The sequence below is a fragment of the Pelophylax lessonae genome, assembly GCF_965119305.1.
Source record: "Pelophylax lessonae genome assembly, chromosome: 10".
Classification (NCBI taxonomy): Eukaryota; Metazoa; Chordata; class Amphibia; order Anura; family Ranidae; genus Pelophylax; species Pelophylax lessonae.
The window spans coordinates 86620569-86646775 of record NC_138777.1 but is presented as its reverse complement, the minus strand read 5'-3'; the positions used below and the strand labels follow the sequence as shown (position 1 = coordinate 86646775).

Sequence of the window (26207 nt, the reverse complement as noted above, 5' to 3'; positions counted from 1 at the left end):
TGGGTCTGTTGGGAATGGCTTTATATAGAATAGGTGTGTAGCCTTGAAGGTGGGATTATTTTTTCATATAAAGGACAGCAAGATTGACTTTTGAATATGCACTTTTGTTTCTCCTTCGTTTATGCTTTCATCTTTTAGCAAGCCGCTTTGCAAAAAGAAAAAAGAAAAAAGAACACTCTTGCTGCAGATGGACTCAAGACAAACAGCTAAGCACACATGAAATACATATATAGGTGCATCTCAAAAAATTAGAATATCATCAAAAAGTGAATTTATTTCAGTAATTCAATTCAAAAAGTGAAAATCATATATTTTATATAGATGCGTTGCGCACAGAGTGATATATTTCAAACATTTCTTTTCTTTAATTTTGATGATTATGGCTTACATCTAGTAAAAACCCAAAATTCAGTGTCTCAGAAAATTAGAATATTACATAAGACCAATAAAAAAAAGTTTTTTAATACAGAAATGTTGGCTTACTAAGAATGATGTCCATGTACAGTATAGTATGCACTATACCAATACTTGGTCGAGGCTCCTTTTGCATGAATTACTACATCAATCAGGTGTGGCATGAAAACAATCAGACTGTGGCACTGCTGAGGTGTTATGGAAGCCCAAGTTGCTTTGATATTGCCTTCAACTTGTCTGCTTTGTTGGGTCTGGTGTCTCATCTTCCTCTTGACAATACATCACAGATTCCCTATGGGGTTTAGATTGGGCTAGTTTGCTGGCCAATCAAGCACAGTGATACCATGATCATTAAACCAGGTATTGGTAGTTTTTGGCAGTGTGGGCAGATGCCAAGTCCTGCTGGAAAATGAAATCAGCATGTCCAAAAAGCTGGTCAGCAGATGGAAGCATGAAGTGATCTAGAATTTGCGCTGCGCTGACTTTGCACTTGATAAAACACAGTGGACCAACACCAGCAGATGACATAGCTCCCCAAATCATCATTGACTGTGGAAACTTCACACTGGACCTTGTGCAACTTGGATTCTGTGCCTCTCTACTCTTCCTCCAGACTCTGGGACCTTGATTTTCAAATAAAATGCAAACTTTTCCACAGTCAGTGATGATTTGGGGAGCCATGTCCTCTACTGATGTTGGTCCACTGTGTTTTATCAAGTCCAAAATCAGCATAGCCCTCTACATGGAAATTCTAGAGCACTTCATGCTTCCCTCTGCTGACCAACTTTATGGAGATGCCGATTTTATTTACCAGCAGGACTTGGCACCTGCCCACACTTTAAAAAGTACCAATACCTGGTTTAATGATCATGGTATCACTGTGCTTTATTGGCCAGCAAGCTCGCCTAACCTAAACCCCATAGGGAATCTGTGGGGTATTGTCAAGAGGAAAATGAGACACACTAGACACAATGTAGATGAGCTGAAGATCGATATCAAAGCAACATGGGCTTCCGTACCACATCAGCAGTGCTACAGGCTAATCGCCTCCACGCCACGCTACATTGATGCAGTAAATCATTCAAAAGGAGCCCCAACCAAGTATTGGTATAGTATATACTATACTGTACACAGACCTACTTTTCGATAAACCAACATTTCTATATTAAAAATCCTTTTTTTTATTGGTCTTCTGTAATATTCTAATTTTATAAGATAATGGATTTTGGGTTTTCACTAAATCTAAGCCTTAATCATCAAAAAAAAAAAAAAAGAAATGCTTGAAATATATCACTCTGTGTGTAACATGTCTAAAAAAATATATGCGTTTCACTTTTTAAATTGAATTGCTGAAACAAAATTAACTTTTTGAGATGCACCTGTACATCAACTGTTTTACCTGCCAAAGATGTCCTATTGTTTTAAACCAATCTTGCAATATAGAAGCCCCTGTCAGATAGCATAGTCAGGTTGGAGACCCCTTTTCTCTATAACAGACACACCTTGATCACCAACCTAACCCTAGCCTGTGATCAGACAGTGAAGGAGAAACAGAACACTCATGAAGTCATCACTATTCTCTCTTGTCAAAATCGTCGACTAACAACATTCTGCAAAACAACAGAGGTCTGATTGGATTGCAAGGTTGTCTTGCCCTCTCCGAGTCTAAAATTTGCTGTGCAGTTGACGGGGACAAATTATTATTAGGACAGGTTCAAGTATATATACTGTATATGTTGTTCTATGTAAAAATGCACTGAAAGGAAACCTGTCATGAGAAAAATTTGAGAACTGTCATTGCAGGCCTCGGTCTAAAAGACTAGAGGCTTGACTACAATTCTCAGACCCAAGTTTGCTGTAAATGTCAAAAAAGTGTCGGAATTCATTTCATCTCTATATTGCTTCTGGGTCTGGAATGCAGACAGCTTTGAAGCCAAAGGACCAAAATGACAGCCAGAGAACTGGCGTTCTAAAAAGGAGAGGTCAGCAATGTCAGCCTCCATTATTGTCTCATGACAATTTTCCTTTAAAGTCCATTTGTCCTTTCATTTAAATAGTTTGTTTGGGCCAAGCTGGCCTAAACAATCGATTTCCTTAGCTAATTGCTGAGGGCACTGTCAACACTATATAAAGTATATGTAGCCTCAGCTACATACAGTATACAGCGCCATGTTCAGGCAGCAGTACTGAGACTTCCTGTCTGCTGCCAGAGCAAAATCAAATTGAGTTTAAGACTTACTTTGAATGGCTGAAGTGTAGATTGTGAAGTCATCCGTATCTCCACCTCAACCAATCCGAGGAAGCCTTGTATTTGTAGATTAAAATACAAGGCTTCCAGTGAATGGTTGAGAGGAACTGTACCACTGCCAGAACATAGTGCAGTATACTGTATGTAGCTGATGCAGAGAAGAGGTCCATTACCTCAGGAGACTAGCAAAAAATGGAGGACTCACTGAGTGGGGCAGGGTTATTTGAAAGGCACCCAGGGGCATGTCTGCAAAAGCTTGGCAGTGTCCAATCACCTGAAGGTACAAGCCTATAACCCAGAGTTTATAAAAATGCAGCCTGTGTCCTGTACGGTTTGAAAAAGTTATACTGTAGTTCTTTTGGGCCAGCTTGGGTTTAAAGTGAAAGGAAAGATGGAGTTAGGCTTTAATGAATAACACACAGTATCTCACAAAAGTGAGTACACCCCTCAAATTTTTGTAAATATTTTATTATATATCTTTTCACAACCCTGAAGAAATTACACTTTGCTACAATGTAAAGTAGTGAGTGTACAGCTTGTATAACAGTGTAAATTTGCTGTCCCCTCAAAATAACTCAACACAGTCATTAATGTCTAAAGCACTGGCAACCAAAGTGAGTACACACCTAAGTGAAAATGTCCAAATCGGGCCCAATTAGCCATTTTCCCGGTGTCATGTGACTCGTTAGTGTTACAAAGTTTTAGGTGCGAATGGGAAGCAGGTGTGTTAAATTTAATGTTATCACTCTCACTCTCTCATAATGGTCACTGGAAGTTCAACATGGCACCTCATGTCAAAGAAGATCTGGAAAAAAAGAATTGTTGCTCTATATAAAGATGGCCTAGGCTATAAGAAGATTGCAAAGTCCCTGAAACTGAGCTACAGCACGGTGGCCAAGACCATACAGCGGTTTAACAGGACAGGCTCCACTCAGAACAGGCCTCGCCATTGTCCACCAAAGAAGTGCTCGTGCTCAGCATCACATCCAGAGGTTTTCTTTGGGAAATAGACATATGAATGCTGCCAACATTGCTGCAGAGGTTGAAGGGGTGGGGTGGGGGGGTCAGCCTGTCAGTGCTCAGACCATACACCACACACTGCATCAAATTGGTCTGCATGACTGTCGTCCCAGAAGGAAGTCTCTTCTAAAGATGATGCACAAGAAAGCCCGCAAACAGTTTGCTGAAGACAAACAGACTAATGACGTGGATTACTGGAACCATGTCCTGTGGTCTGATGAGACCAAGATAAACTTATTTGGTTCAGATGGAGTAAAGCGTGTGTGGCGGTAACCAGGTGAGGAGTACAAAGACATGCGTGTCTTGCCTACATTCAAGCATGGTGGTGGGAGTGTCATGGTCTGGAGCTGCATGAGTGCTGCCGGCACTGGGGAGCTACAGTTCATTGAGGGAACCATGAATGCCAACATGTACTGTGATATACTGAAGCAGAGCACGATCCCCTCTCTTCGGAGACTGGGCCTGCAGGGCAGTATTCCAACATGATAAGACCCCAAACACATCTCCAAGACGACCACTGCCTTGCTAAAGAAGCTGTGGGTAAAGGTGATGGACTGACCAAGCATGTCTCCAGACCTAAACCCTATTGAGTATCTGTGGGGCATCCTCAAACAGAAGGTGGAGAAGTGCAAGGTCTCTAACATCCACCAGCTCCGTGATGTAGTCATGGAGGAGTGGAAGAGGACTCCAGTGGCAACCTGTGAAGCTCTGGTGAACTTCATACCCAAGAGGGTTAAGGCAGTGCTGGAAAATAATGGTGGCCACACAAAATATTGACACTTTGGGCCCAATTTGGACATTGTCACTTAGGGATGTACTCACTTTTGTTGCCAGTGGTTTAGACATTAATGGCTGTGTGTTGAGTTATTTTGAGGGGACAGCAAATTTACACTGTTTTACAAGCTGTACACTCACTACATTGTAGCAAAGTGTCATTTCTTCAGTATTGTCACATGAAAAGATATAATAAAATATTTACAAAAATATGAGGGGTGTACTCACTTTTGTGAGATACTGTATATAGGAGTTTTTTTTTTTTTTTTGCATGAAATTCAGCTTAACTTTAGGTCATTTATTCATCACATCGGAGCATACATTCTGTTTGTGGGATTTAATAGTCTTACTGCAGAAAACTAGGGCATGTCTACAAGCACAGCTGCCCATTTTACTTCGGCTCTCCAAGTTACCTCTTTTACTAGCTTGCTTGTGATGTTACCAGAACAAATAGAACCAGGCAAATGGCAAAGTATTTCTCATCTATATTAGTTTGTAGCTGCTCAGAGGAATCAAGATCATCAAAAGTACTAGGGCCCTCATTTGGCTTATCCTACATTTATTTGAGTGGCTTACATTGTAGTCTTCAAGGCCACATACAACAGTTTCGCCTGTGTAGCCTATATGCATTATACCTTCCTTTGTAGTCGCTCTCGCTCTATTTTGATCTGCTGCTCCATTTCTTCATATAGACTTCTCACCTCTCGTCCGTGATCAGTTTCTTTCCTGTATTACAAATAATTTGCAAGAGCTGAAACTTGAAAAGTATTCATTGTGAATAGGTGGTTGTTATGCAAAAAAAAAAAAAAAAAAACAGTTGCTCCACATGTATACAGCAACCTGTCAGAAATAATATAATAACTATTTCAAACTTTTAAAATCCAGTTGGTATAGACAATGGTATCAATGATTTTTATAAAGGCCAATGTCGACAGGCTTTTTTTTTTTTTTTAGTATCACACAGGTTCTCCGTACCCATACAAGTCGATAGAAATAAAAAAATCTGCTTAAACAGGTAACTGGAGGGGGTCAATGGCAGGTAAAAATGTACCGATTATTCAATACTTAGGGTAACTCCACTTTCGTGAGGAAAACAAATAGCAAAAAATAAATAATATAGCGTATACAATTACGACACAAGTCATTGAATGTTATTTAACCACTTCCATACAGGACAGTTACACCCCCTTCCTGCCCAGGCCAATTTTCAGCTTTTAGTGTGTTGCATTTTGAATGACAATTGAGCGGTCATGCAACACTGTACCTAAACCAAATTTATGTCATTTTTTCCCCACAAATAGAGCTTTCTTTTGGTGGTATTTGATCATCGCAAGGTTTTTTCTTTTTTGGTACACAAATCAAAAAAAAATGAAAAGTTTGAAAAAAAAAAAAAAAAAAAAAAAGAAGTTTCTCTTACGTCCTCCTCGCCGCCCCTCATAAGTCATCACTATTGGGTATTGACTTCCGCTCCGCAGGAGTAGCTAGGCATATGACTTAGTCAAAATAACAAAAGCATTTAGCATAGACACACCCATGGGGGCTGTCCCACTGGTCAATACCCCAGGCTCAATATAAAATTTATATATAAATATAAAAGGCTCATTATAAAATTTTGTAAATAGATAAGTTTTTTCCTGCACTGATGAGCTCTGATGAGGCCGCACTGACAGGCACTGATGAGGAGGCACTGATGGGGTGGAACTGATGTGGTGGCACTGTTATGCAGCACTGATGGGCACTGATAAGCGGCACTGATAGGCGGCACTGATCGGCGGAACTGATCGGCACTGATAGGCAGCACTGGTGGGCAATAATGGGCACTGGTGGGCGGCACTGATAGATGGCAATGGTGGTCAGCGCTAATAGGAAGGGCACCACTGGCAGGCTCTCTGAGCCCTGATTGCCATCCCTGGTGGCCATGGTGTTCATCCCCGGTTGTCATGGGAGGGCATCCCTGGTGGCTCTAGTGGCACCCCCCCCCCCCCAGGGTCTGCACTGGTAATCATTGTTCAGATCACCAGCACAGACCCCCCCACCCCCCTGTGATCAGTGAGTAATTAGTAAAAAAAATGCTTCAAACTCACTGATCCCCTGGCTGCAGCACAGATTGTCTCTTCCTCTCCTCACTGACAGGACCTGTTTGAGGAGAAGAAGAGATTAAAGCCGTTACATAGGCTGTATTTACATTACATGACGGCTGTGATTGGACACAGCCGTCATGTGATCAGGAGGGCCAATCACAGGGCCCTCCTGCCAAAACTTGTTGCTATGTGTACAAGGGACACAGGCACATCGAGATCGCGCCGCGGCGCGATCTCGCTCCTTCTGCAGGATGTTCGGGAACGTCCGATCAGAAGGACAAGACTCCCATCCGGCCTTATATGTACAGTGGCCTGGTGGGAGGTGGTTAAAAATACCTTTCCTTTTCAATCTGCAGCTCTGTAATGTTCTGAAAATGCAATGCAATATGACTACCTGGAGTTGTTCTGTACACAACGCTCCCCAGAATCATAATTTCCTGCTTGTATGATTTGCTCTCTGCACTAAGATGTAAATGAGATTTCAGGCATCCCCTGCAACAAAAATGTCATTTTTTCTAAGATACCCCCAATAGGAACACGGCTAAAGGGATGCAGGCCCAGCAGCTTTCCTCATTGGTGCCCTGCAGCTGATTGATAATTATGAAACCACTTATGCTGGCCATACACTAGTCGAAAAATAGTTCGAAGATCTGTCATTTGGACTGTTCATTTGATTTTTGTCCAGTTAATGGGCACAAATAGAAAATCAGTTTTAACTTTTCAGAGCTGAAAAATCGAAGGAACAGTTTAGAAAATTCTGGCGAATGAACGATAAATTGAAAGGTTAATGAGTTTCTTGCCTGAACTGTTTGCACTAAGCATATGTGACAAAACAAATGAAAAACAAATTCATTTATGTCAATTGAACGATTTATCGATCAAAATTCGATCTGTACTGAAGGTGGAAAAATATAAAAAAATTAAATTAAAATTAATAATAAAAAAAATGCTAATGGCTGTGATAGCGGCCTTTTTTTTTTTTAATAGGGGGAGGGAAGGAGGGAGTGGCGGTGGGTGGCCTGTATTTCAACTAATGGCTGAGGGGGGCCTTTTTTTGTTTTATTTGGTTCTTGTGAGGGGGGGGGGCTGAAACAGCGGTGAGTGGTCTGTAGTTGTAAACATATATGGGATTAGGGCCACCTTTAACACAGGGGGAAAAGGGCAGCTGCCCCGGGCCCAGTTATGGTTGTGGGACCCAAAGCAGCTGCCCTCCTCCTGCAGTCTCAGACCCTCTCCTGTAGTATGCCTGTAGTCTCTGACCCTTTCTTGTAGTACATCTGCAGTCTCTAACACAGTCTTGTACTACACTTGCAGTCTCTGACCCATTCTGTACTGCGCCTGCAGTCTCTGGCCCTTTCCTGGACTACACCTACAGTCTCTGACCCTCTCCTGTACTACGCCTGCAGTCTCTGACCCTTTCCAGTACTACGCCTGCAGTCTCTGACCCTCTCCTGTACTAAACCTGCCGTCTCTGACCCTCTCCTGTACTACCCCCTGCAATCTCTGACCCAGTCTTGTAGTATGCCTGCAGTCTCTGTACAATGACTGCAGTCCCTGACCGTCTCTTGAACTAACTGCAGTAATCTCCAGCAACAAATCAGTGAGCGGTAATGATGTGCTGTAACCTCTAGCAACCAATCAGTGAGTGTGGACCAATTCTTTATGTTTACATTATTAAAGTTTTTTTTTTAGATAAGTCTACGTGGGTGTTTATTTTTTTGGGATGCAGGGGTGGAGAGCAAAATTATATGGGGGGAGGGGCAAGAAAATTTCAGACTTAACCACACCCCCTTAAAGCCACACCTAATATTTAGTATCCTTTAAGCCATGCCCACAGTTTGCGCTCCACAAAACTCTTGCACTTCAGCCACACCCGCACCCACAAAAAATTCCCCCACTCCCTAATGAACATACCCTACACTGCCTTTCTGGAAAAAAGTGTCCATAAACATGTTTTTGAAATGTTGGTAACTATGTTAGTAATGTAAGTTAAGGGTCTGATGAATAAACAGGTTCTTACCAGAGTTATTTACTGATGTGTATAGGCATTTCACAATTGATTGATAGGAGGCAGGGCTAAGCTCTGGGAGGGGTGAGGTGGACCTCTATATAGAGCCTAAGCCATGTGTCTCCCTTCCTGCAAATGACCCAGCAGGAAGAGAGGCAGCATACAAGTTTCCGCAGTAACAGTTGCCACTTGAACTACACTTCACTTTTTCCATATAACAGGAAAGTGTCCAGGGAACGTCTTTTTCCATAGAACAGGAAAGTGTCCAGGGAACGTCCAGGAAAGTGTATTCTGGGTATGCTGGCACCTATACTGACAGCTATGGGATAGAAACTGCAGTTCTAAGAATAGGTTCTTTATACTTCGCAGGCAACTGTTTTATAGGTTCATAATAACATTTCTTCTAAGCAGCTGTGTCTAACCAGTTAAGTAAGCCTTTTTACACAGAACTAATAAATGTGCAGAGCTGACTCATAAATTACAAAATCATTTTTGCATTGGATGTTGGTTTATAACCTGTTGAGAAGTTACTTTTTCTTTATTCAGTACTTCAAAACTATGCGAGCGTGGTCACTAGCATGTTACTTCTAAGCTGGCCAGAAGTCAGAGCAAAAATAAACCAACTCCTATGAACTGCTTTCCATGCTGCCTCTAATGTGTCACACATATGGATACAATGTTGGAGGTTGGCACAGATACATCTTGGATCCCTTGACCCTTAGTGCTGTTAAAATGTTCCTTAAAGTGGAGTTCCAGCCTCAAAATGAAAATTTTACATCCACTTGCTCTAAGTAACATGAAAAAGAATTGGATAATCACAATTTTTTTTTTTGCTTTACTTACCTTGTTTTTGAAGAAAATATACATAACTTCCTTCCATATATACCCCGCGCCGTCTCTTCCTGCTTGCATTGACTCCTGTGAGCTGAACATCATCGCTCCCAGGAGTCAATGCGCCTGCACCGGCCCCGCTCGTCCCTTCCGGTGCAGGCGCATCATTCCCTGCTAAACAGCTTCTGGGCATGCCCAGAAGTGACGAGCAGGGCCGGTGCAGGGCATTTTGGGACTCCGACGTCACCGAAGAGGACGCTCTGGCTTCAGCTGCCCACACCTGAGATGGCAGCGCTGGACAAGACATTTTCAAGGTAAGTGAACTCGGGGACAGTTCAGAGGCTATCATTGCTGAAATGCACTAGTCCTGACTGTCCCGGGGGTATTTTTATCGGGAAAAACATTTTGAGGCCGGAACTCTGCTTTAACCTAAAAAAAAAAAAAAATAGACCCTGTTCCCTTAAAGCATGTTATACAGCACAGTGCTGTATCACCTAAAAAAACCTGGCTGATCCTGCCTGGTTCTGCCTTCCCCCCGTAAACTGACCACAGTTTACCATGGCTGCTGAGCCCTGACACCGTGGTCAGTTTACATGCCTCCGTCATCCGCAGCTCTCTGTCCTCCTCTCCACCCTGCCTCCCTCCCTGCTTGCTTGTGACAGTGCCTGCCCCTCCCCTCCTACTGATTTACAAACTATAATCTATGCATGCCATGCCCTCTGTTATATGAAAATATGTGTCCCAGTGTCTGATCTATATAAACACAAAATGCCAATTATACCTTATATCAGAGCGTCTCCAGGCGCTCATGTGACTCCTCGGCTCTCTCTCCCGCTATATCGGTCAGCCAGGGAAAGGAGAAAGCTGAGGAGTCACGTGAGCGCCAGGGGACGCTCTGTTATAAGGTATAACGGCATTTTTTTTATATAGATCAGACACATATTGTTATATAACAGAGGGGATGGCATGAATACATTTTAGTGGCTTAATAAACACTTTAAGGTGGTATAGGTATTGGCAACAAATAATTCTGGATGTCTGGTTTCAAAGTTCAGCTTCTAGTTTCAGAAACCAGGACAAAATTTAACTAAATTACATAAACACACAAAACTAAGATGTTCCATTAAAAAATACTGAAACCTATAATAAAATAATTAAAAATAATAATAATTAAACCCAAGAACAAAAATGTACTATGATGAAGAATACAGTTCTTAGATGTGGTGTCCGCATTCTTTTTTTTTTTTCCAAGCTAAGAACCCTTTCAGCAAATACAGAAAATACCTGTTGAACTTGTCAGAAATGCAGTGTCCTTGTCACTGCCTGGCAACTACAAAAGAATATCTACCTTATTAGCTATCTTCTGTAAACTACCAATTGACCTGCTCTTCATGTAAGAAAGATGGAGATATAGACATGTCTGTAGTCCATATCAGGAGAGCAATTTGGGCAGCAACCATGGTCCCCTCCATAGATAAAATGGATGAGTGACCAAGTGTTATCTTCAGGTAAAAATAAACAAAAGAAGCTTGAAGGAAAAAAGAAAACCAATGCAGCCACCTCACAAAACACTAGTAATCTTTATTAAAATACATTCCTTCCCTCCCTTCTTTCCCTCCCCCCCCCTTTTTTTTTTTTTTTTTTTCTTGTTCGTTTGGTTTTTGTAATACTTTAACAAACATTGCGGGAAGTCTTTTGGATGTTAATTTTCAATAATGGACTATAGGTACTGATAGGTGAAGCTTATGGTATTAGTGCCCCTATAGGGGGTATTTGAAATTCTTATGTGGACTCATGGTCCTTTATATGATATTATTATGATCAATGTTATTATATATGGAATGTTTTCTTATATTATTTTTGTATGTCATTTTTTGAAAATCATAATGAAGAAATATTGAATAAAAAAAAAATAAAATACATTTTTGGTTTTGGATTTATATACATTTTAAATGAAATTCAATAAATCCAGTAAAACATTTCTCACAGTTCAGAATGTGTTTGACAATTATGCTTCTGAAACATCTTTAATATTGAGCATAATACAATAAATTCCAATTTACTGGCTTGAAATCTTTTTCTAAACTTTTAAACTTCATAAACATCTGATCCCCAGATCTCATTAGCCCCAAAACAAAACATTATAGGACCAATTCAGATCACTGTTTATAATCATAATAACAATAATCATAGTAAGTAACAAGACTTGGAGTTTTGGCCTTGATTTCTATGTACGGCACCAATTAAGTAGACACTTCAGTTGAACTAACTCACCTTTTTAAGGCTTGTTCTAAAGTCTCTTTTTCATGATAGACGTCCCGGATATGAGAGGAAACACGGAAGAGAAAATCCTCAAAGTTTGATAGCAGCTCTGGGCGCTCCTTGCGTAAACGGTTCCACAGTTCTCTGAGCTCCCTGTGTCTTGTGGAAGAATAAAAGCATGATTTGTTTTTTCAGATAAGGTGGGTACTGTGTTTATCGTGTGGAAATGAAATAATATGGGTGCTACCAGCCTAAGGACAATTAGGAGGAAAGCAGAGTTGATGTAGCCAAAAAAAACTTGGCACATACAGAGGCATGCGTTTGTTACATACCAAACTCCTGTTCTCGAAAAAGCTGTATGTATTATAGTAAAGTATAATATATATATATATATATATACACACACACATATATATATACACACACACAGTTATTAAAGAGGTATTGCTATTTTGCTATTAAGGAGGTACAATTGAGGTGAGGAAGTGAAAAAAATCAGTACAACTGCCTGTGCAGACAGACAACTGTCTGTCTGTCTGGTTTTTTTTTCTGTCTGGTCGCACATGTTTTGATTTGCATACCTCCTGATGACTATTTTATTTCTCTGTGGGACATACTCCTGATCATGGTACATGTCTAAAGTGTCCGTTTGCTATCCAGACATCTGTTGCCCTCTCTTCATACTTGATATGCCACACTGTTGGAGCATTGATCTATGGGCTCAAGCTAAATTTTGATGAAAAATGTAGATCTCTGGCTTCTCTGTGCTTTAAAGACAATGCAAGTACTCCCTCTGGTTTGTTCTTTTTTGCCCACAGGCCATGGTCCCGCAACAACTGGCATACTTTTTTATTATAATGATATCATACGTATGTACAACGTGCAGAGACCTGGAGATCCACCAACACAAACCCAAAGTGGACAGTAGCTGATGACGAAAGTGGAGATATTTGCCTGATCACTGATTATCATCTACTTGTCATGAATCAATAGCTGTGACAATGGAACCTGGAGCTGTGAACGGGTAAAATATATGCATGGCGACATTCTTTTTTTAATTGTATTGCAAAGAAAAAGGATCAGTCTGTGCTCCTGTACAGGAAAGGAAAGAAAGAGAAGAAAAGAAACAGAAAGAAACAAGAAAGAAAGAATTTTTTTAAACTAAGGATATTAAAGAGGAAATATTTCACTATCTGCAACCTTTACAGTGATAAAATTAATTATCAGATATAAATGTAGAATAGATTCAGAGTCTTACTCTTGGAATATTCTAGCAGCTCCCAACTGTTCCATAGAAGCATAGAAGAGCATTTCTTCTGCATCATCTTGATCTTCATCCGACCAGCCTGATTCAAATGTTTCCTCCATTACTGGTCTCTCTTCTTCTTCTCCATTAGTCATATTAAACCCTAGTAATTTTCCTGAAGATAACAGGCAATAGAAAAATACATTTGCATGGTGGCAACAACTTCGATAACTTGGTTTCTAAATAAGACTACATAGTACTGGTAGGGAGGCGACTGATAGCTTGCGGTAAAATCATTCTTACTTTGCAGCGGAAAATAGTCAATGATAGTAGCAAACTACAGGAAATGTGATGTTTACAGCACTGAGTCAGTGATTGCACAGCCCAAAGGAAATATCCAGCAGCATATTGCTTTAGACTTTTTATGAAGCAAAACAGCAGGAAGTGTTTTTACAAAATTGGATAGAAACTATGGAAAGCAGGGGCCATGTAGTGTTAAATCTGGTGGAATCTTTGAAATCTTAGACTCACAAAAACAGAAACATATGTTCATGACTTTGGAGAAAAGAGCTTTTAAATTGCAGTACATATTTACCAATCAGTCTGCAGTCTTATAGCCTTACTGTAGGTCATACCACAGCTTAAAAAATAGCACATTTAAAAAGGCAAAGTACTGTGCTTTACAAATACATTTAGAGTGGAATTTGCTTTAGAACTTCAAAGCAAGCCAAGTGCTATTTATTTCTATGAATTGTAATACAGTATAACCTTGGATTGAGAGTAACTTGGTCTGACAGTGCTTTGCAAAACAAGCAACTTTTTTATGACTTTTGACTTGACAAACGAATGATGTCTTGATAAATAAGTAGCGTCACATCACAACTGAGTATAAGAGAAGAGAGTTGCCTCTAAGTGTAGCAATATGGTTACATTTAGGCTCCTTTCACACACTCCGTCCGTTGGACGGAGTCCGTTTTTCTCAGCGGGGGATTGAGCCGCCGATCCCCCGCTGAGCAGGAGGATGACAGCTGTGTCTCCGCACTGTGTGCGGAGACACAGCTGTCAGTTCCCCATGTATTTCTATGGGGGAAATTTGATGGGAATGGACCGTTTGTCCGTTCTCATCCGATGCCATCCGATCCGATCCGCTGGACGGATGGAAAATAGGGTTTCCATCCGTCCAGATTTGACGGAGCGGATCGGGTCGGATGTCAGCGGACATGTCTCCGCTGACATCCGATGCCCCATAGGAATGCATGGGGGGACCGTTCAGATCCGCCAAAAAAAACGGACAGGCGGATCTGAACGGTCCGCCTGTGTGAAAGGGGCCTTAGGCCCCTTTCACTCATACGGTCCGTTTGTCCGTTTTTCATCCATCCGTTGACGGATAAAAATGGACATCAATGCATCTCTATGTAAAAACAGATGACAACGGATGATAATCCGTTTTCACCCGCTTACGTCAGTGTCCGTTTTTTGGAACGGATGAATGCCTTATTTTTCATCCATCAAAAAAACGGATCGGATAAAAAATGGATGTAAAACGGACAAGTGGTCACTTTTTCATCAGTTTTTGCATTGCTAGTGGATGTAAAAAAAAACGGATGAAAAATGGATGAAACAGATGAAAACGGACAAAAAAACTGAGGAAAAACGGATGGAAAACTGATACATTTTGACATGACTGAACTGATGAACTGAACAGACCGTATGTGTGAAAGGGGCCTAAATTAAGGTACAACATTTAGCAACTCACATGGTTGATGATTAAAACAAGCACATCTTAGTATGCAGACATCCGGGGTAGAGTTGTTCACATAGACCATCCTCCGCACTGCCATCTTCATCATCCCTTCCACACTGCGCTCCACAAACGCTTCAAGCTTTGCTTTTAGATTGCTCTACTGCAGGGTAGTCTTCCCGGTCACGATTGCAGACTGACAGCAGTGAGAGCCGGCGGTGCGGAGGATGGTCTATGTGGACAGCTTTACCCCAGATGCCTGCATACTTCGATGTACCCCTTTTAATCATCAGCCATGTGAGTTGCTAAATGTATTACCTTCATTAAATGTAACCATAATGCTACACTTAGAGGCGCCTCTCCTCTTTTATACTCTGTTGCTCCTGCTGGATTTTACTTCTAATACCCTTTGTGGATGGACATTTTATGGTTACACAACCTATCACATTGCTATAATCTTTTTATATGGACTATAAACTGAAGGACTTAGCTCTGGAATGAATCATCAGAGTTTTAATTTTTTCTTATAGGGAAATTTACTTTTGATATAAAAGTGCTTTGGATTACAAGCATGTTTCCGAACGAACTATGCTCGCAATCCAAGGTTTTACTGTATAAACACAAAAGTGCTAGTAAGAGGAAAGCTTAAGCAAGACCATGTGACCTGGCTCTCCACTAATTACAGAGTATACTCTGCAGAATTATGCAGAGAACACTCTTTAGGACACAACAGGTTCCACCCCACAGCCTGTATTTTATGAATGTCTTGTAAAATGCAGACTCAGTGTTGAGTAAACACTGTGGTGTCCCAGAGAGAGAAGATAAAGCAATCTTCGAATAAACAGAACCATTAAAAGTAAAGGCTACAATATTTTTCACCACCCGACAGGGCATGAGATACAGGCTGCTCCACCAAGCTGTTGGACTCTATGGTTGCTCTTAATTATAGAACTATCATTGGAGTCCTTAACTTGAACCATCCATCACCTAGCCAAGGCTGCAGCTTCCTATTTGAGGTTTTACGGTCTATGTCTGTCTCTGTATAAACATAGGTGGATGTTTTAAACATCCCACACACTATCGTGGGTCACTGGCCACGTTGCCTCTCCTTGGCAGATACTGTGCTTCCATGTAAAGGGGAATCTTTGAGGTGCAGTCCCTGCTCTGGCTTGCTGACCTGTTGGGGCTTGGGTCAGAGCAGTTGGCAGCTCTCTAGGCCAGGGCTGACAGGTAGCTGGTCCCATGCTATCTTCAGCCAGGCAAGGTTGTGCAAAAGCAGAGCAGACACGGACCTGTCATCCAACTGCTCAGCAGGGATCAGCAGACCGGTCTCCCGCTGAGCAGGCGGAACCACTTGGAGACTGAAAGGGTCCTAAGAGGGAGCTCTGTGGACTGTAATGTAAAGGGGAACTCTGATATAAGGGATACTCTGGGAATCCTGATGTAAGGGGGTGTCTGCGCATCAAAGCCCTAACTTATATCAGAGTCCCTCTTTACTTTACAGTCCACAGAGCTCTCCCTTACATTAGTGTGCTCAAAGGCTGGCGAGAGAAGAGAGGGGGGAGTTCACTCACCACAGATGAAGACTCGGGGTGACTGCACATTTCCTCCCCTAGATAGTTCCAGGCTGTTGGCCTTCCCACCCACTCATCTCCTTTGTGAAGCACAGCACTGTTGGGGATTTGAATGTGGGCGGGGCCACAAACACAGACAGGGGGAGATGGGCGGGAGGAGGAGGAGCAGATCAGCTCTCTCTCATCTCTCTCTCTCTCATGTCCATGCAGGGGGAGGGGCTGTCAGTGCTGGGTCTGTGCAGTGTGAAAGAGTGTGTAATAGACCCTTTCTGCTCATACCTGCAGCCAGCAACCCTGGAGCCACATTACAGGCTTTTGGCCCCCACCTACAGTGGCAGAACTTCAGGGCAAGTGCCACTCTTGCGACACTGGTAGTTTCACCACTGGCTACCTGCCCTTCCCCAAATCAAGAAAATCTAAACCAAAAAAAATCCAGTCAGCCTAAAAAGAGGTATCGGTCCTGCCACATGGAGGTAGTAGAGATTGTAGGTGCATTTCTAATGGGATCTCTTACACCTCCATCACCTTTTCGACCTACATAAACTCTTCCTCCTACCTCTATGCCTCCTTCCCTTCCCCCATTACCTTTTCCTCCCTGTTCATCCTCCTTCACCTCTTCCTACTCCTCTTGGCTGCTCTCCGGTACTCCAGAGTGAAGCCTTAAAACTCAAAGCAGCACTCACCAACACCCACTGTCTCCAGTAAAAACCTTCTAATGTCAGGTTTTTGCTACAGAGGGAAAATAATTGTACTCAATCCCCCACATGCCCAGTGCTTGTATGCCAGTTTGGCCCTTCAACTGCTTACATACAAGCTGGTAAAAACACCCTTTCCTTCCCACCTGCTATAACCATTTTTTATGTTTTTTTCTTTTTGTTTGAACATTATTTACTGATTAATAATAACTTAATATTTTTAATTTCTTTTTTTAAAGACCATCCATGCCCTGATCAAGCAAACATGGAGAGGGGTGGCAAGGACAATAGACTGCAGTTAGGCGAGGAGGCCGGCCACTAAAGCCAACTATACTTTAATCAAAATTTGTCTAGTTCAGCAGGGACCGGACAATTTAATAGATGTATGGACAGGCTGATTGTACCCAAGTTGATTCATCGATCAACTTGGGTACATCCAGTCTGTCAGGTTTTTTATATGAAATTACTGTTGGCAGCCATAGTTCTGTGTTCTGCCATCCGAGAAGGCTCCCTGCACCCCCTGCCAGCAGAACACAATAGCCCTGTGGGAGGCACCACCTGTGGTGGAAGGAAAGAAAATGTAATCATCGATGAGCTGTTTTAGACCATGGCACTGCATCTGGGTGGAAGAAGAGAGGAGGAGATCACTTGTTCCCCCATGCCTGGAAGTGCTAGATATTTACAGAGGGCTTTAACAGAGCAACAGCCTGGATCCAATGAGAAAATAGGAGAATATGAGAAAATATGGCTGCTGCTCCATTTCTTTACTGATGTTTCTTTGACACACAAAGACTGCACTGCTCTGGTTATGTGTTACCATAACCAAATGCTTTTCAAAGCATAATACTTTAGTGCAGTTTAGTCCTGTCTAAACAATTACGTTATACAGATCAAATATTCCCTACATAATGTGTCCTTTTGAAAGACTCCAAATGGTCTGACTTTCAGTGTGAACAAAGAATCTCACTATAGGAAAGTGTAATCTCAGTTTGACCAATTACTTTGGGTCTCACAAAATGAACAGAAAACTGATAAGTGACTTATTTCCCAAAAAACAACATCCTAATATATTATGTCAGTCCCAGATGACTCAAGCAATGCCTCCAATCTTGAGCTATTCTTGCAGTGAATTAAGGTTTTTCTCAACCTCTAGGACAGTGATGGCAAACCTTGGCACCCCAGATGTTTTGGAACTACATTTCCCATAATGCTCATGCATCTGCAGTGTAGTTGAGCATCATTGGAAATGTAGTTCCAAAACATCAGGGGTGCCAAGGTTCGCCATCACTGCTCTAGGAGGTGATAAGGGCTCGTCTAAAAATTGGAGTTGCTCACTTTTGCAAAGGAACTTCTGTTAGTGGGCCTGATTCTTTCTTTTGCTATGGAATAGAAGAAAGTATCAAAGTACCGTGGGCATGATACTTTTACCTTTAGGCTTTGTATGGGTTCCAGCACCCAGGCAACTTGTTCAAGGACATGCAGATATCTGTCCACCCATCTCTTTTGGGAAAATATCTGCTCATCAATGGCCAGACTAAAGCCTTCCATAGACAGTTCGACTCTCAGCCGGTTCAGCAGGGACCAGCCGAGATTTGAACCATGTATGGGCATGCTGATTATACCAAAGTCGATTCATCAATCGACTTGGGTACAACTAGTATGTCGGATTTTTCATGCGATTATTGCCAGTGGCTATAGCCGCTAGCAGTAAAAACCACGTGTGTTATCCTGGCCGGGACGGCTCCCTGTGCACCCCTGTCAGAAGAATACAATGGGGTTGATTTACTAAAGGCAAATAGTCTGTGCACTGCATGTGCGGTTGCTCTAGATTGAGGGTAACATGCACGGAAAATAAAAAAATAGCATTTCTGCTTGCACATGATTGGATGATAGAAATCAGCAGGGCTTTCCTTCATTTCAGAGCTTCCACTCAGATCTAACACAACTGCACTTGCAGTGCACAGTACATAAGCCATTAGTAAATCAACCTCCATAGCTCCGCTGGAGGGATTTCTCCATCAACACTGACTGTGTAGATGATGGCATCAAACAATTTTCTTTCTTGCAACCCGTGGTTTCAGAAAATAAAATTTCACCATCTATGGCTGGCTTAAGGGTACTTTGGACACAACAGGTCAACACGAAAACCTTTTATACAAAAGAAAGAGATTCTTAGAATGAATTGTAACATTACCAAGACCCATGCTGAACTCCACAGGAGTGAGGTAGCCATTATTACTCTGGTCCAGGCTCTCAAATACAGCTTCCAATTGATCTGGAGTGAGCGGAAGTTCATTTTGCAGTCGCTGAAGAAAATAAAAGTGAAAGCTTTTGGAGGACACTATAAAGGTCATTAAAGAAAAAACAGTTTATGAAAAGGTTTATGGAGTTAGTGTACAGATAAGTTGGTTATGGATATTTTGACACAGTCATTCAATGAAAATTCAAAGTTTACAAGTACAGTGCCTTGAAAAAGTATTCATAGCCCTTGACATTTTCCACATTTTGTCATGTTACAACCAAAAACGTAAATGTATTTTATTGGGATGTTATATGATAGACCAACACAAAGTGGCAGATAATTGTAAAGTGGAAGGAAAATGATAAATGGTTTTCAAAAATTTTTATCAATAAATATCTGAAAAGTGTGGCATGCATTTGTATTCAGCCCCCCTGAGTCAATACTTTGTAGAACCACCTTTCTTTGCAATTACAGCTGCAAGTCTTTTTGGGAAGGTTTCTACCAGCATTGCACATCTAGAAGAGTGACATTTTTGCCCATTCTTTTTTGCGAAATAGCTCAAGCTCTATAAGACTGAAACAGTCATTCTCAAGTCTTGCCACAGATTCTCAGTTGAATTTAGGTCCGGACCTAAGGCCATTCTAAAACATGAATATGCTTTGATCTAAACAATTCCATTGTAGCTCTGGCTGTATGTTTCGGGTTGTTGTCCTGCATGGAAGGTGAACCTCTGCCCCAGTCGCAAGTCTTTTGCATACTCTAACAGGTTTTTTTCCAAGATTGTGCTGTATTTGGCTCCATCCATCTTCCCATTAACTGACCAGCTTCCCTGTCCCTGCTGAAGAAAAGCATCCCCACAACATGATGCTGCCACCTCGTTTCACGGTGGGGATGGTGTGTTCAGGGTGATGTGCAGTGTTAGTTTTCCGCCACACATAGCGTTTTGCTTTTAGGCCAAAAAGTTCAATTTTGGTCTAATCTGACCAGAGCACCTTCTTCTTCAACATGTTTGCTGTGTCCCCTAAATGGCTTCTCACAAACTGCAAAACGGGACTTCTTATGGCTCTTTTTCAAAAATGGCGTTCTTCTTGCTACTCTTCCATAAAGGCCATATTGTAGAGTGCACGACTAAGGCTGGGTTCACACATGCTGCCGCCGGGGCTCACAGCAGGGGGTCTGAACCGTCCCTGCTCACCGATTCAGGTGTAAATCAGGTCCTGCCTGAATTCGTACCTGATTCGAAGCCAAAGACGCACAGGATCCTTTCCAAATGCGGACCGCCGCCACCTCAGAGCTGTGTGAACTGGCTCCATTGAGAGCCGGTCACACTCTCCGGTCATGCGAATTGGATGTGCAGAAACCCACATTCAATTCGCTTATGTGTGAACCCGGCCTAATAGTAGTTCTGTGGACAGATTCTCCCACCTAAGCTGTGGATCTCTGCAGTTCCTCCAGAGATACCATGGACCTCTTGGCTGCTTCTCTGATGAATGCTCTCCTTGCCCAGCCTCTCAGTTTAGGTGGACGGTCATGTCTTGGTAGGACCGCAGTTGTGCCATACTCTTTCCATTTTTGGATGATGGATTGAACAGTGCTTCGTGAGATGTTCAAAGCTTGGGATATTTTTTAAAACCTAACCCCGCTTTAAACTTCTCTACAACTTTATCCCTGACCTGTCTGGTGTGTTCCTTTGCCTTCATGATGCCGTTTGTTCACTAAAGGTTCTCTAAAAAACCTCTGAGGGCTTCACAGAACAGCTGTATTTATACTGAAATTAAATTACACACAGGCAGACTCCATTTACTAATTAGGTGACTTCTGAAGGCAGTTGGTTCCACTAGATTTTAGTTAGGGGTATCAGAGTAAAGGGGGCTGAATACAAATGCACACCACACTTTTCAGATATTTATTTGTAAATAATTTGAAAACCATTGATCATCATGTTCCTTTCACTTCACAATTACGTGCCACTTTGTGTTGGTCTATCACATAAAATCCCAATAAAATTTATGTTTTTGGTTGTAACATGGCAAAATGTGGAAAATATCATGAGGTATGAATACTTTTTCAAGGTACTGTAGTTTCAACATCCAAATTAAATTTGCTGGATTCCTTTTCATTATAGTACAAGGCAGTATCAAGAGAACAATATTTTAGCCTTTAGATAAGAATGCAACATCCAGGAAGAGACTCATTTTAGATCACTCAATGATGAGCAAACTTTATTGATTTTTTTTATGACTAACCTTATTCTCCACTGGAGCTTATCAACTTGTTAAAAAAGGAAATAGTTGTGTACTAACAAGGAAACATTGTCTTGTCTGATTTTGTTTGTAGGCTAGATTTTCAAAAGTCCATAAATACCACAATAAATTTAAAGGATCCTCTTTGGAGTAAGCGTATCTTTTTTTTTTTTTAGCAGAGAACGGGTAAGCACATATTTTAAGTGGCTAAATTACCTGTAAATCTCGTTTGGTTATTAACCCTTTCTCTTCTTTATCACAGAGCTGGAATAGTTCCCTGGCTTTTCCCATCATTTCTTCAGGCTCTCTGACCAAAGGAGATGCTGAGGAGATCACTGGGGCTTTATACCCTTTCCTTCCTCTAAGACAGGGGGAGCACCTTGGCGGGGTGCCCAGAGGTTCCATGTCTGCAGGATTGGGGGGAGGGGGTAGGCCGACCTCTGTAAAGAAAAATAAATACTTATCAAAGTGCAAAATAATTTTGAAGGTTTTGGTATAACTAAAAGACAAAACTTTTTTTTTAGTTTTAGATTGAGTGGAGAAGGATTACAACACCTGTCAGGTTTTCTTTGCTGTCTGTGCCCCTGTTAGGGAGATTCACGCTATGGGGGTGATTTTCTTAAATCTAAAAGTGCAAAATCTGGGGCAGCTGCGCATGGCAGCCAATCAGCTTCTAAACTCAGTTTGTTCAATTAAGCTTTGGCAAAAAACAAACAAAGCTGGAAGCCGATTGGTTTCTATGCAAAGCTTCAGCAGATTTTGCACACTCCAGTGTTAGTAAATTAACCCCCTATGTGCCCTGCTTTTGTCTATTGCCGTGAGCGAAGGTCAAAGATATCCTCCAGTGAGCATGTTAGTTCTGGTGACAACCATGGATTCATTCACTTTGGAGAGATTTTTTTTTCCCCTTCTGTTTAGCTATGGGGCAGGAAGTGAAGGGAGATATCCCCATTAGAGTTATTACCCTCCCCAAATCTAAAATGTAAGAAGTTTTATCTATGTTGCATACTGTTTATCAGACCCCTTTGAGGACCCAACTGCTGACCCATAGCTACTTCTGCTGGCCCAACTTTTGCAACCAAAGAATAGGTGCGCTTTTACACAAAGTGCCCCTATCCTCTTTACCCCTCCCCCACCAACCTATGCATACTTTCCTGCATCGCACAGCGACGTCTTGCCACAATTTTTAGTTCCCACAACCAAAATCCTTTTTCTGCCAATTGGGTCTGCACAGAAGTGTGAATATTCCCCACAGAGTTTTCGGGTTTTAAGTGCTGTATGTGCCCCTGTTGGGGATTTTTTTTTCTCCAATAGTCCCGATTCCCAGGGTGATTGATAATGAAAGTAAGGATTCTAGGACAATATTCCCCCGGACAATATTCCTCCGGACAATATCCTCCGGACAATATCCTCCCTGGACAATATCCCCCTAGACAATATCCCCCTAGACAATATCCCCCTAGACAATATCCCCCTAGACAATATCCCCCTAGACAATATCCCCCTAGACAATATCCCCCCTCTAACCCTAACCCTCTAACCCTACCCCTATGTCCAGGGGGATGTTTTCCGGGGGGGATATTGTCCCGGGGGATGTTGTCCCGGGGAGATATTATCCGGGGGATGTTGTCCCGGGGAGATATTATCCAGGGGGATTATGTCCAGGGGGATGTTTTCCAGGGGGATATTGTCCTGATACCGAAAGTAAGGCTAAATCCAAAATTTTGAGTTGGCAATAGCACAGGAATTAAAGGGAAATATGCCCAATAGGTACATTTGTTCCTGTGAAAATTGTGTAACATTGGATTTCCTTCATATTGAAAAGTTATCCTTTTACTTCCTGTGGCGTTTACAGGACAGAAAGTGAAGAGAAATTTTCCTATCCTACAATTCTGACTATTTTTTAATATTAAAAAAACTGTTTTGGCTTAAAATATACATTAAGAACACATTTTACTGTCGTATCTTCTGAATCACACCAAGATCCCTAATGTTGTGTGTCTAAATCTCCTTTGTCTCTAAAGCCTGATCCACACTTGGATTGTACTCCAGAGGCTACCGACAGGCAGTTCGGAAGCAATGCAACGCCTTCTCACTGCCTGTTTTAACCCTATTTTTGCTGACAAATACACCGCAACCATTGTGGGGCGTTTTGTGGTTCTTCCCTATTGGAAGTGTAGTGTTCATCGGGTTTGCTATTTGCTGATCACTACAAGTCGGGTCAACTTTTCCAGGGGCGCAAAGCAAAGCATTGTGGACATGGCCTGTAAAAACCCCCATTGGCTTTTAATTGAGACTAAAGGGGGGGTGGTTGGCGGGCGTCAAAAATGCAGCTCAACCACACATTTTTGCCGCCCTCCAACCACAAGTCTAAATGAGGCCTTACAGTTTAGTAGTGCTACCATAAGCCATGTTTTACTAAGCTCATTTATTTATAAATTCACATACTGTAGTGGATTTACTTAAGGCAACTAGACAGTGCACTCTGCCAGTGCACTTGCACTTTTTTTCCCCACAGCTTAGTAAATGTGGTAAAACATCACTTTGTAAAGAATACCCAATCAGGTGCAAGGAGAATAAAAAAAGAAAATGCATTTTTGCTTTAACATGATTGAGTGATGGCAATGATGGGTGATGGCAGAGCTTTACCACATTTACTAAGCTTTGCATTTAGTAAATCAACCACACTAACTAGATATCAACCCATACTTCTCATATCTGTTGGTGGTCGAAATCTCTTTTCCCCCAATAAAACCATGCCAGATTGGTTGCACTTTAAGTTGTCCATTTCCAAGTGTTTAATTAATACTATAGCAGCTGAAACCGAATATAAAGTACTGATGTGCTGGTACTTACTTCCCCTCAAATATAACATCTAAAAATAAAAATCAGAGGAGAGACTAAAATGCAATTACACACAAGTGGGAAAGTCAAATGGTTTCTAGAATCTGAATACTGTACTTTGGGTTCTCTGGGACATGCTCTATTGTGTATATTACTCCAAACAAACTTTTCCCATTAATGACAATCGATGTGTTACACTCTCAAGGATCAGAACACACAACAATAATCAGTACAAAAGTTACCACTTTAAATTCTGATTTACTAAACAGGTCATTGCATTTGCCAAGGAAAGGCAATTACTGTAGTTACATTTTCTGAAGTTACGGGCAAAGCTGCAGAATGTTTTCAAGACTAACAAACTCACCAGTATACTTAATGACTCTCGTGCCTAATTTCTAAAAATTTCTAAATAAAAAGAAGCTGTAGACATTTTATGCACATCAAAGTTTGAACTCAGAAGGTTATCCCTTTCTGTATCACTTATATGATCTTTTTCCCCTTTTTTTTTCTCTTTTAATGTTCCAACCATCTTGCCCTCAATCCTAACCAGTTTCTCAATCTCTGCTAATAAAAAGCATCCAAAACAGGATACCAACTCAATTCTCATAAGACCAGAGGACCGGTTTCCACATATAACATTACTCTAACATGGCTTATGACAAACCTCAAATGTTTCTATTTTTTTTCAGCAATGGTTTCTTATGGTTATTTTCAAAAGCTTAGCCTTTATGGGCACAAAGCATGCAAAGGCTGCCAATAGAAAATCTGAAAAACAGTTTGCCAGCTCTGCACCTAAAAGTTGTGAATAGAAAATCTTATAGGACCAATTGACCTTTGTGGAACCTCTCTTAGCTTCAGACTAGGGATCAACCGATTATCGGCAAAGCCGATATATCGAGGGCCGATATGCACTTTCCCCGATATATCGTAATCGGCCCCAGAGGTTACCGATATCACTGATATTTCTGAAAGTGCTTGTACCGGAGTGATGCCTGCACCTAGAGGTATCACTCCGGTACCGGCGTCCATAGCCGACGGTCAGCTGTCTTGCAGGGACAACTGATGCGGCTGATAAGCCGCTTGGCTGTCATTACAAGGAGCGGGAGGGGACGTCCCCCCCCCACCACCTTCCACGGCTTGCCTGGGTCTCCTGTCCCACCAGCCTGCACGGTCACCAAAGACCTGATCAAAGCCACATTCGGCTCTGATCGGGTCTACATGCAAAAACCCGGAAGTGATGTCATGACATTCCTTCCGGGTACTTGGCGCCAGATTCATAAAAATGACAGCATTCAAAACAGCCAAACTTGGCATTTTGAATGCTTTTAAGTGCAGAGGAGGGGTTTGGGGTCTTTTAGACCCCCAGATCCCTCCACAAAAGTACCTAACAAAAAAAAAAAAAAAAATTTAAATGTACGGACAGATCGGCCCATATAGGTAATGAAAAAATTATATAGGTCGATCCCTACTTCAGACTTAAATAATCTCTTTGAATATTTTCTAGAAGTTTATTTCTAGGTTTACGCACCCAGTATGATGTTTAACCAGAAAAGGTATGGGCAGCAGTCTGGAATCTTTTTTTTTTTTAATTTCTTCATTTACACACAAGAATGTGTTACCAACAGTAAGCAACAAGACTGGTTGATGACTGAGTGCTGGCATAATTAACGCTGAAGCTAAAAAAAGATTCCATGTGATTGGCATCCGTGCCCTAGGTTGTGGCCTGTGCTGGTTATGCAGAAATCCAGCCCTGGTGACATTGTGATATCACAATAGAACTTTAAACAGGCACATTACTTATAAATATTGGGTAGGATGTGCCTTGCTCACATAAACCAATCAAAACCTTGCAAAAATTGTTTACCTGAATTCTGTTTTCTACATGCTAAGTCCCAATTTTCTTTCTCTAGCCCTGATGTCCATTATAAATATAAATCAATGCCAGTCTATCATGTTTCAGGTTCTAAGAACTTGGTTGTTCTAT

At 41.6% G+C, this 26207-nt stretch overlaps 1 protein-coding gene across 1 annotated transcript in view; it reads right to left on the bottom strand.

Annotated features, from left to right (window-relative positions):
- The window catches only part of CRACR2B (calcium release activated channel regulator 2B), a 103415-nt gene that overhangs the window by 18759 nt on the left and 58449 nt on the right, over window positions 1-26207 (bottom strand). The window contains exons 2-6 of the mRNA XM_082269730.1: window positions 21596-21819; window positions 19089-19200; window positions 12897-13059; window positions 11651-11797; window positions 5092-5182 (exon numbers count right to left, since the gene is read on the bottom strand). Of these exons, the coding sequence (XP_082125856.1) occupies window positions 5092-5182; window positions 11651-11797; window positions 12897-13059; window positions 19089-19200; window positions 21596-21784 (702 nt within the window). The 5' untranslated portion in view covers window positions 21785-21819. The remainder of the gene's footprint in view (window positions 1-5091; window positions 5183-11650; window positions 11798-12896; window positions 13060-19088; window positions 19201-21595; window positions 21820-26207) is intronic.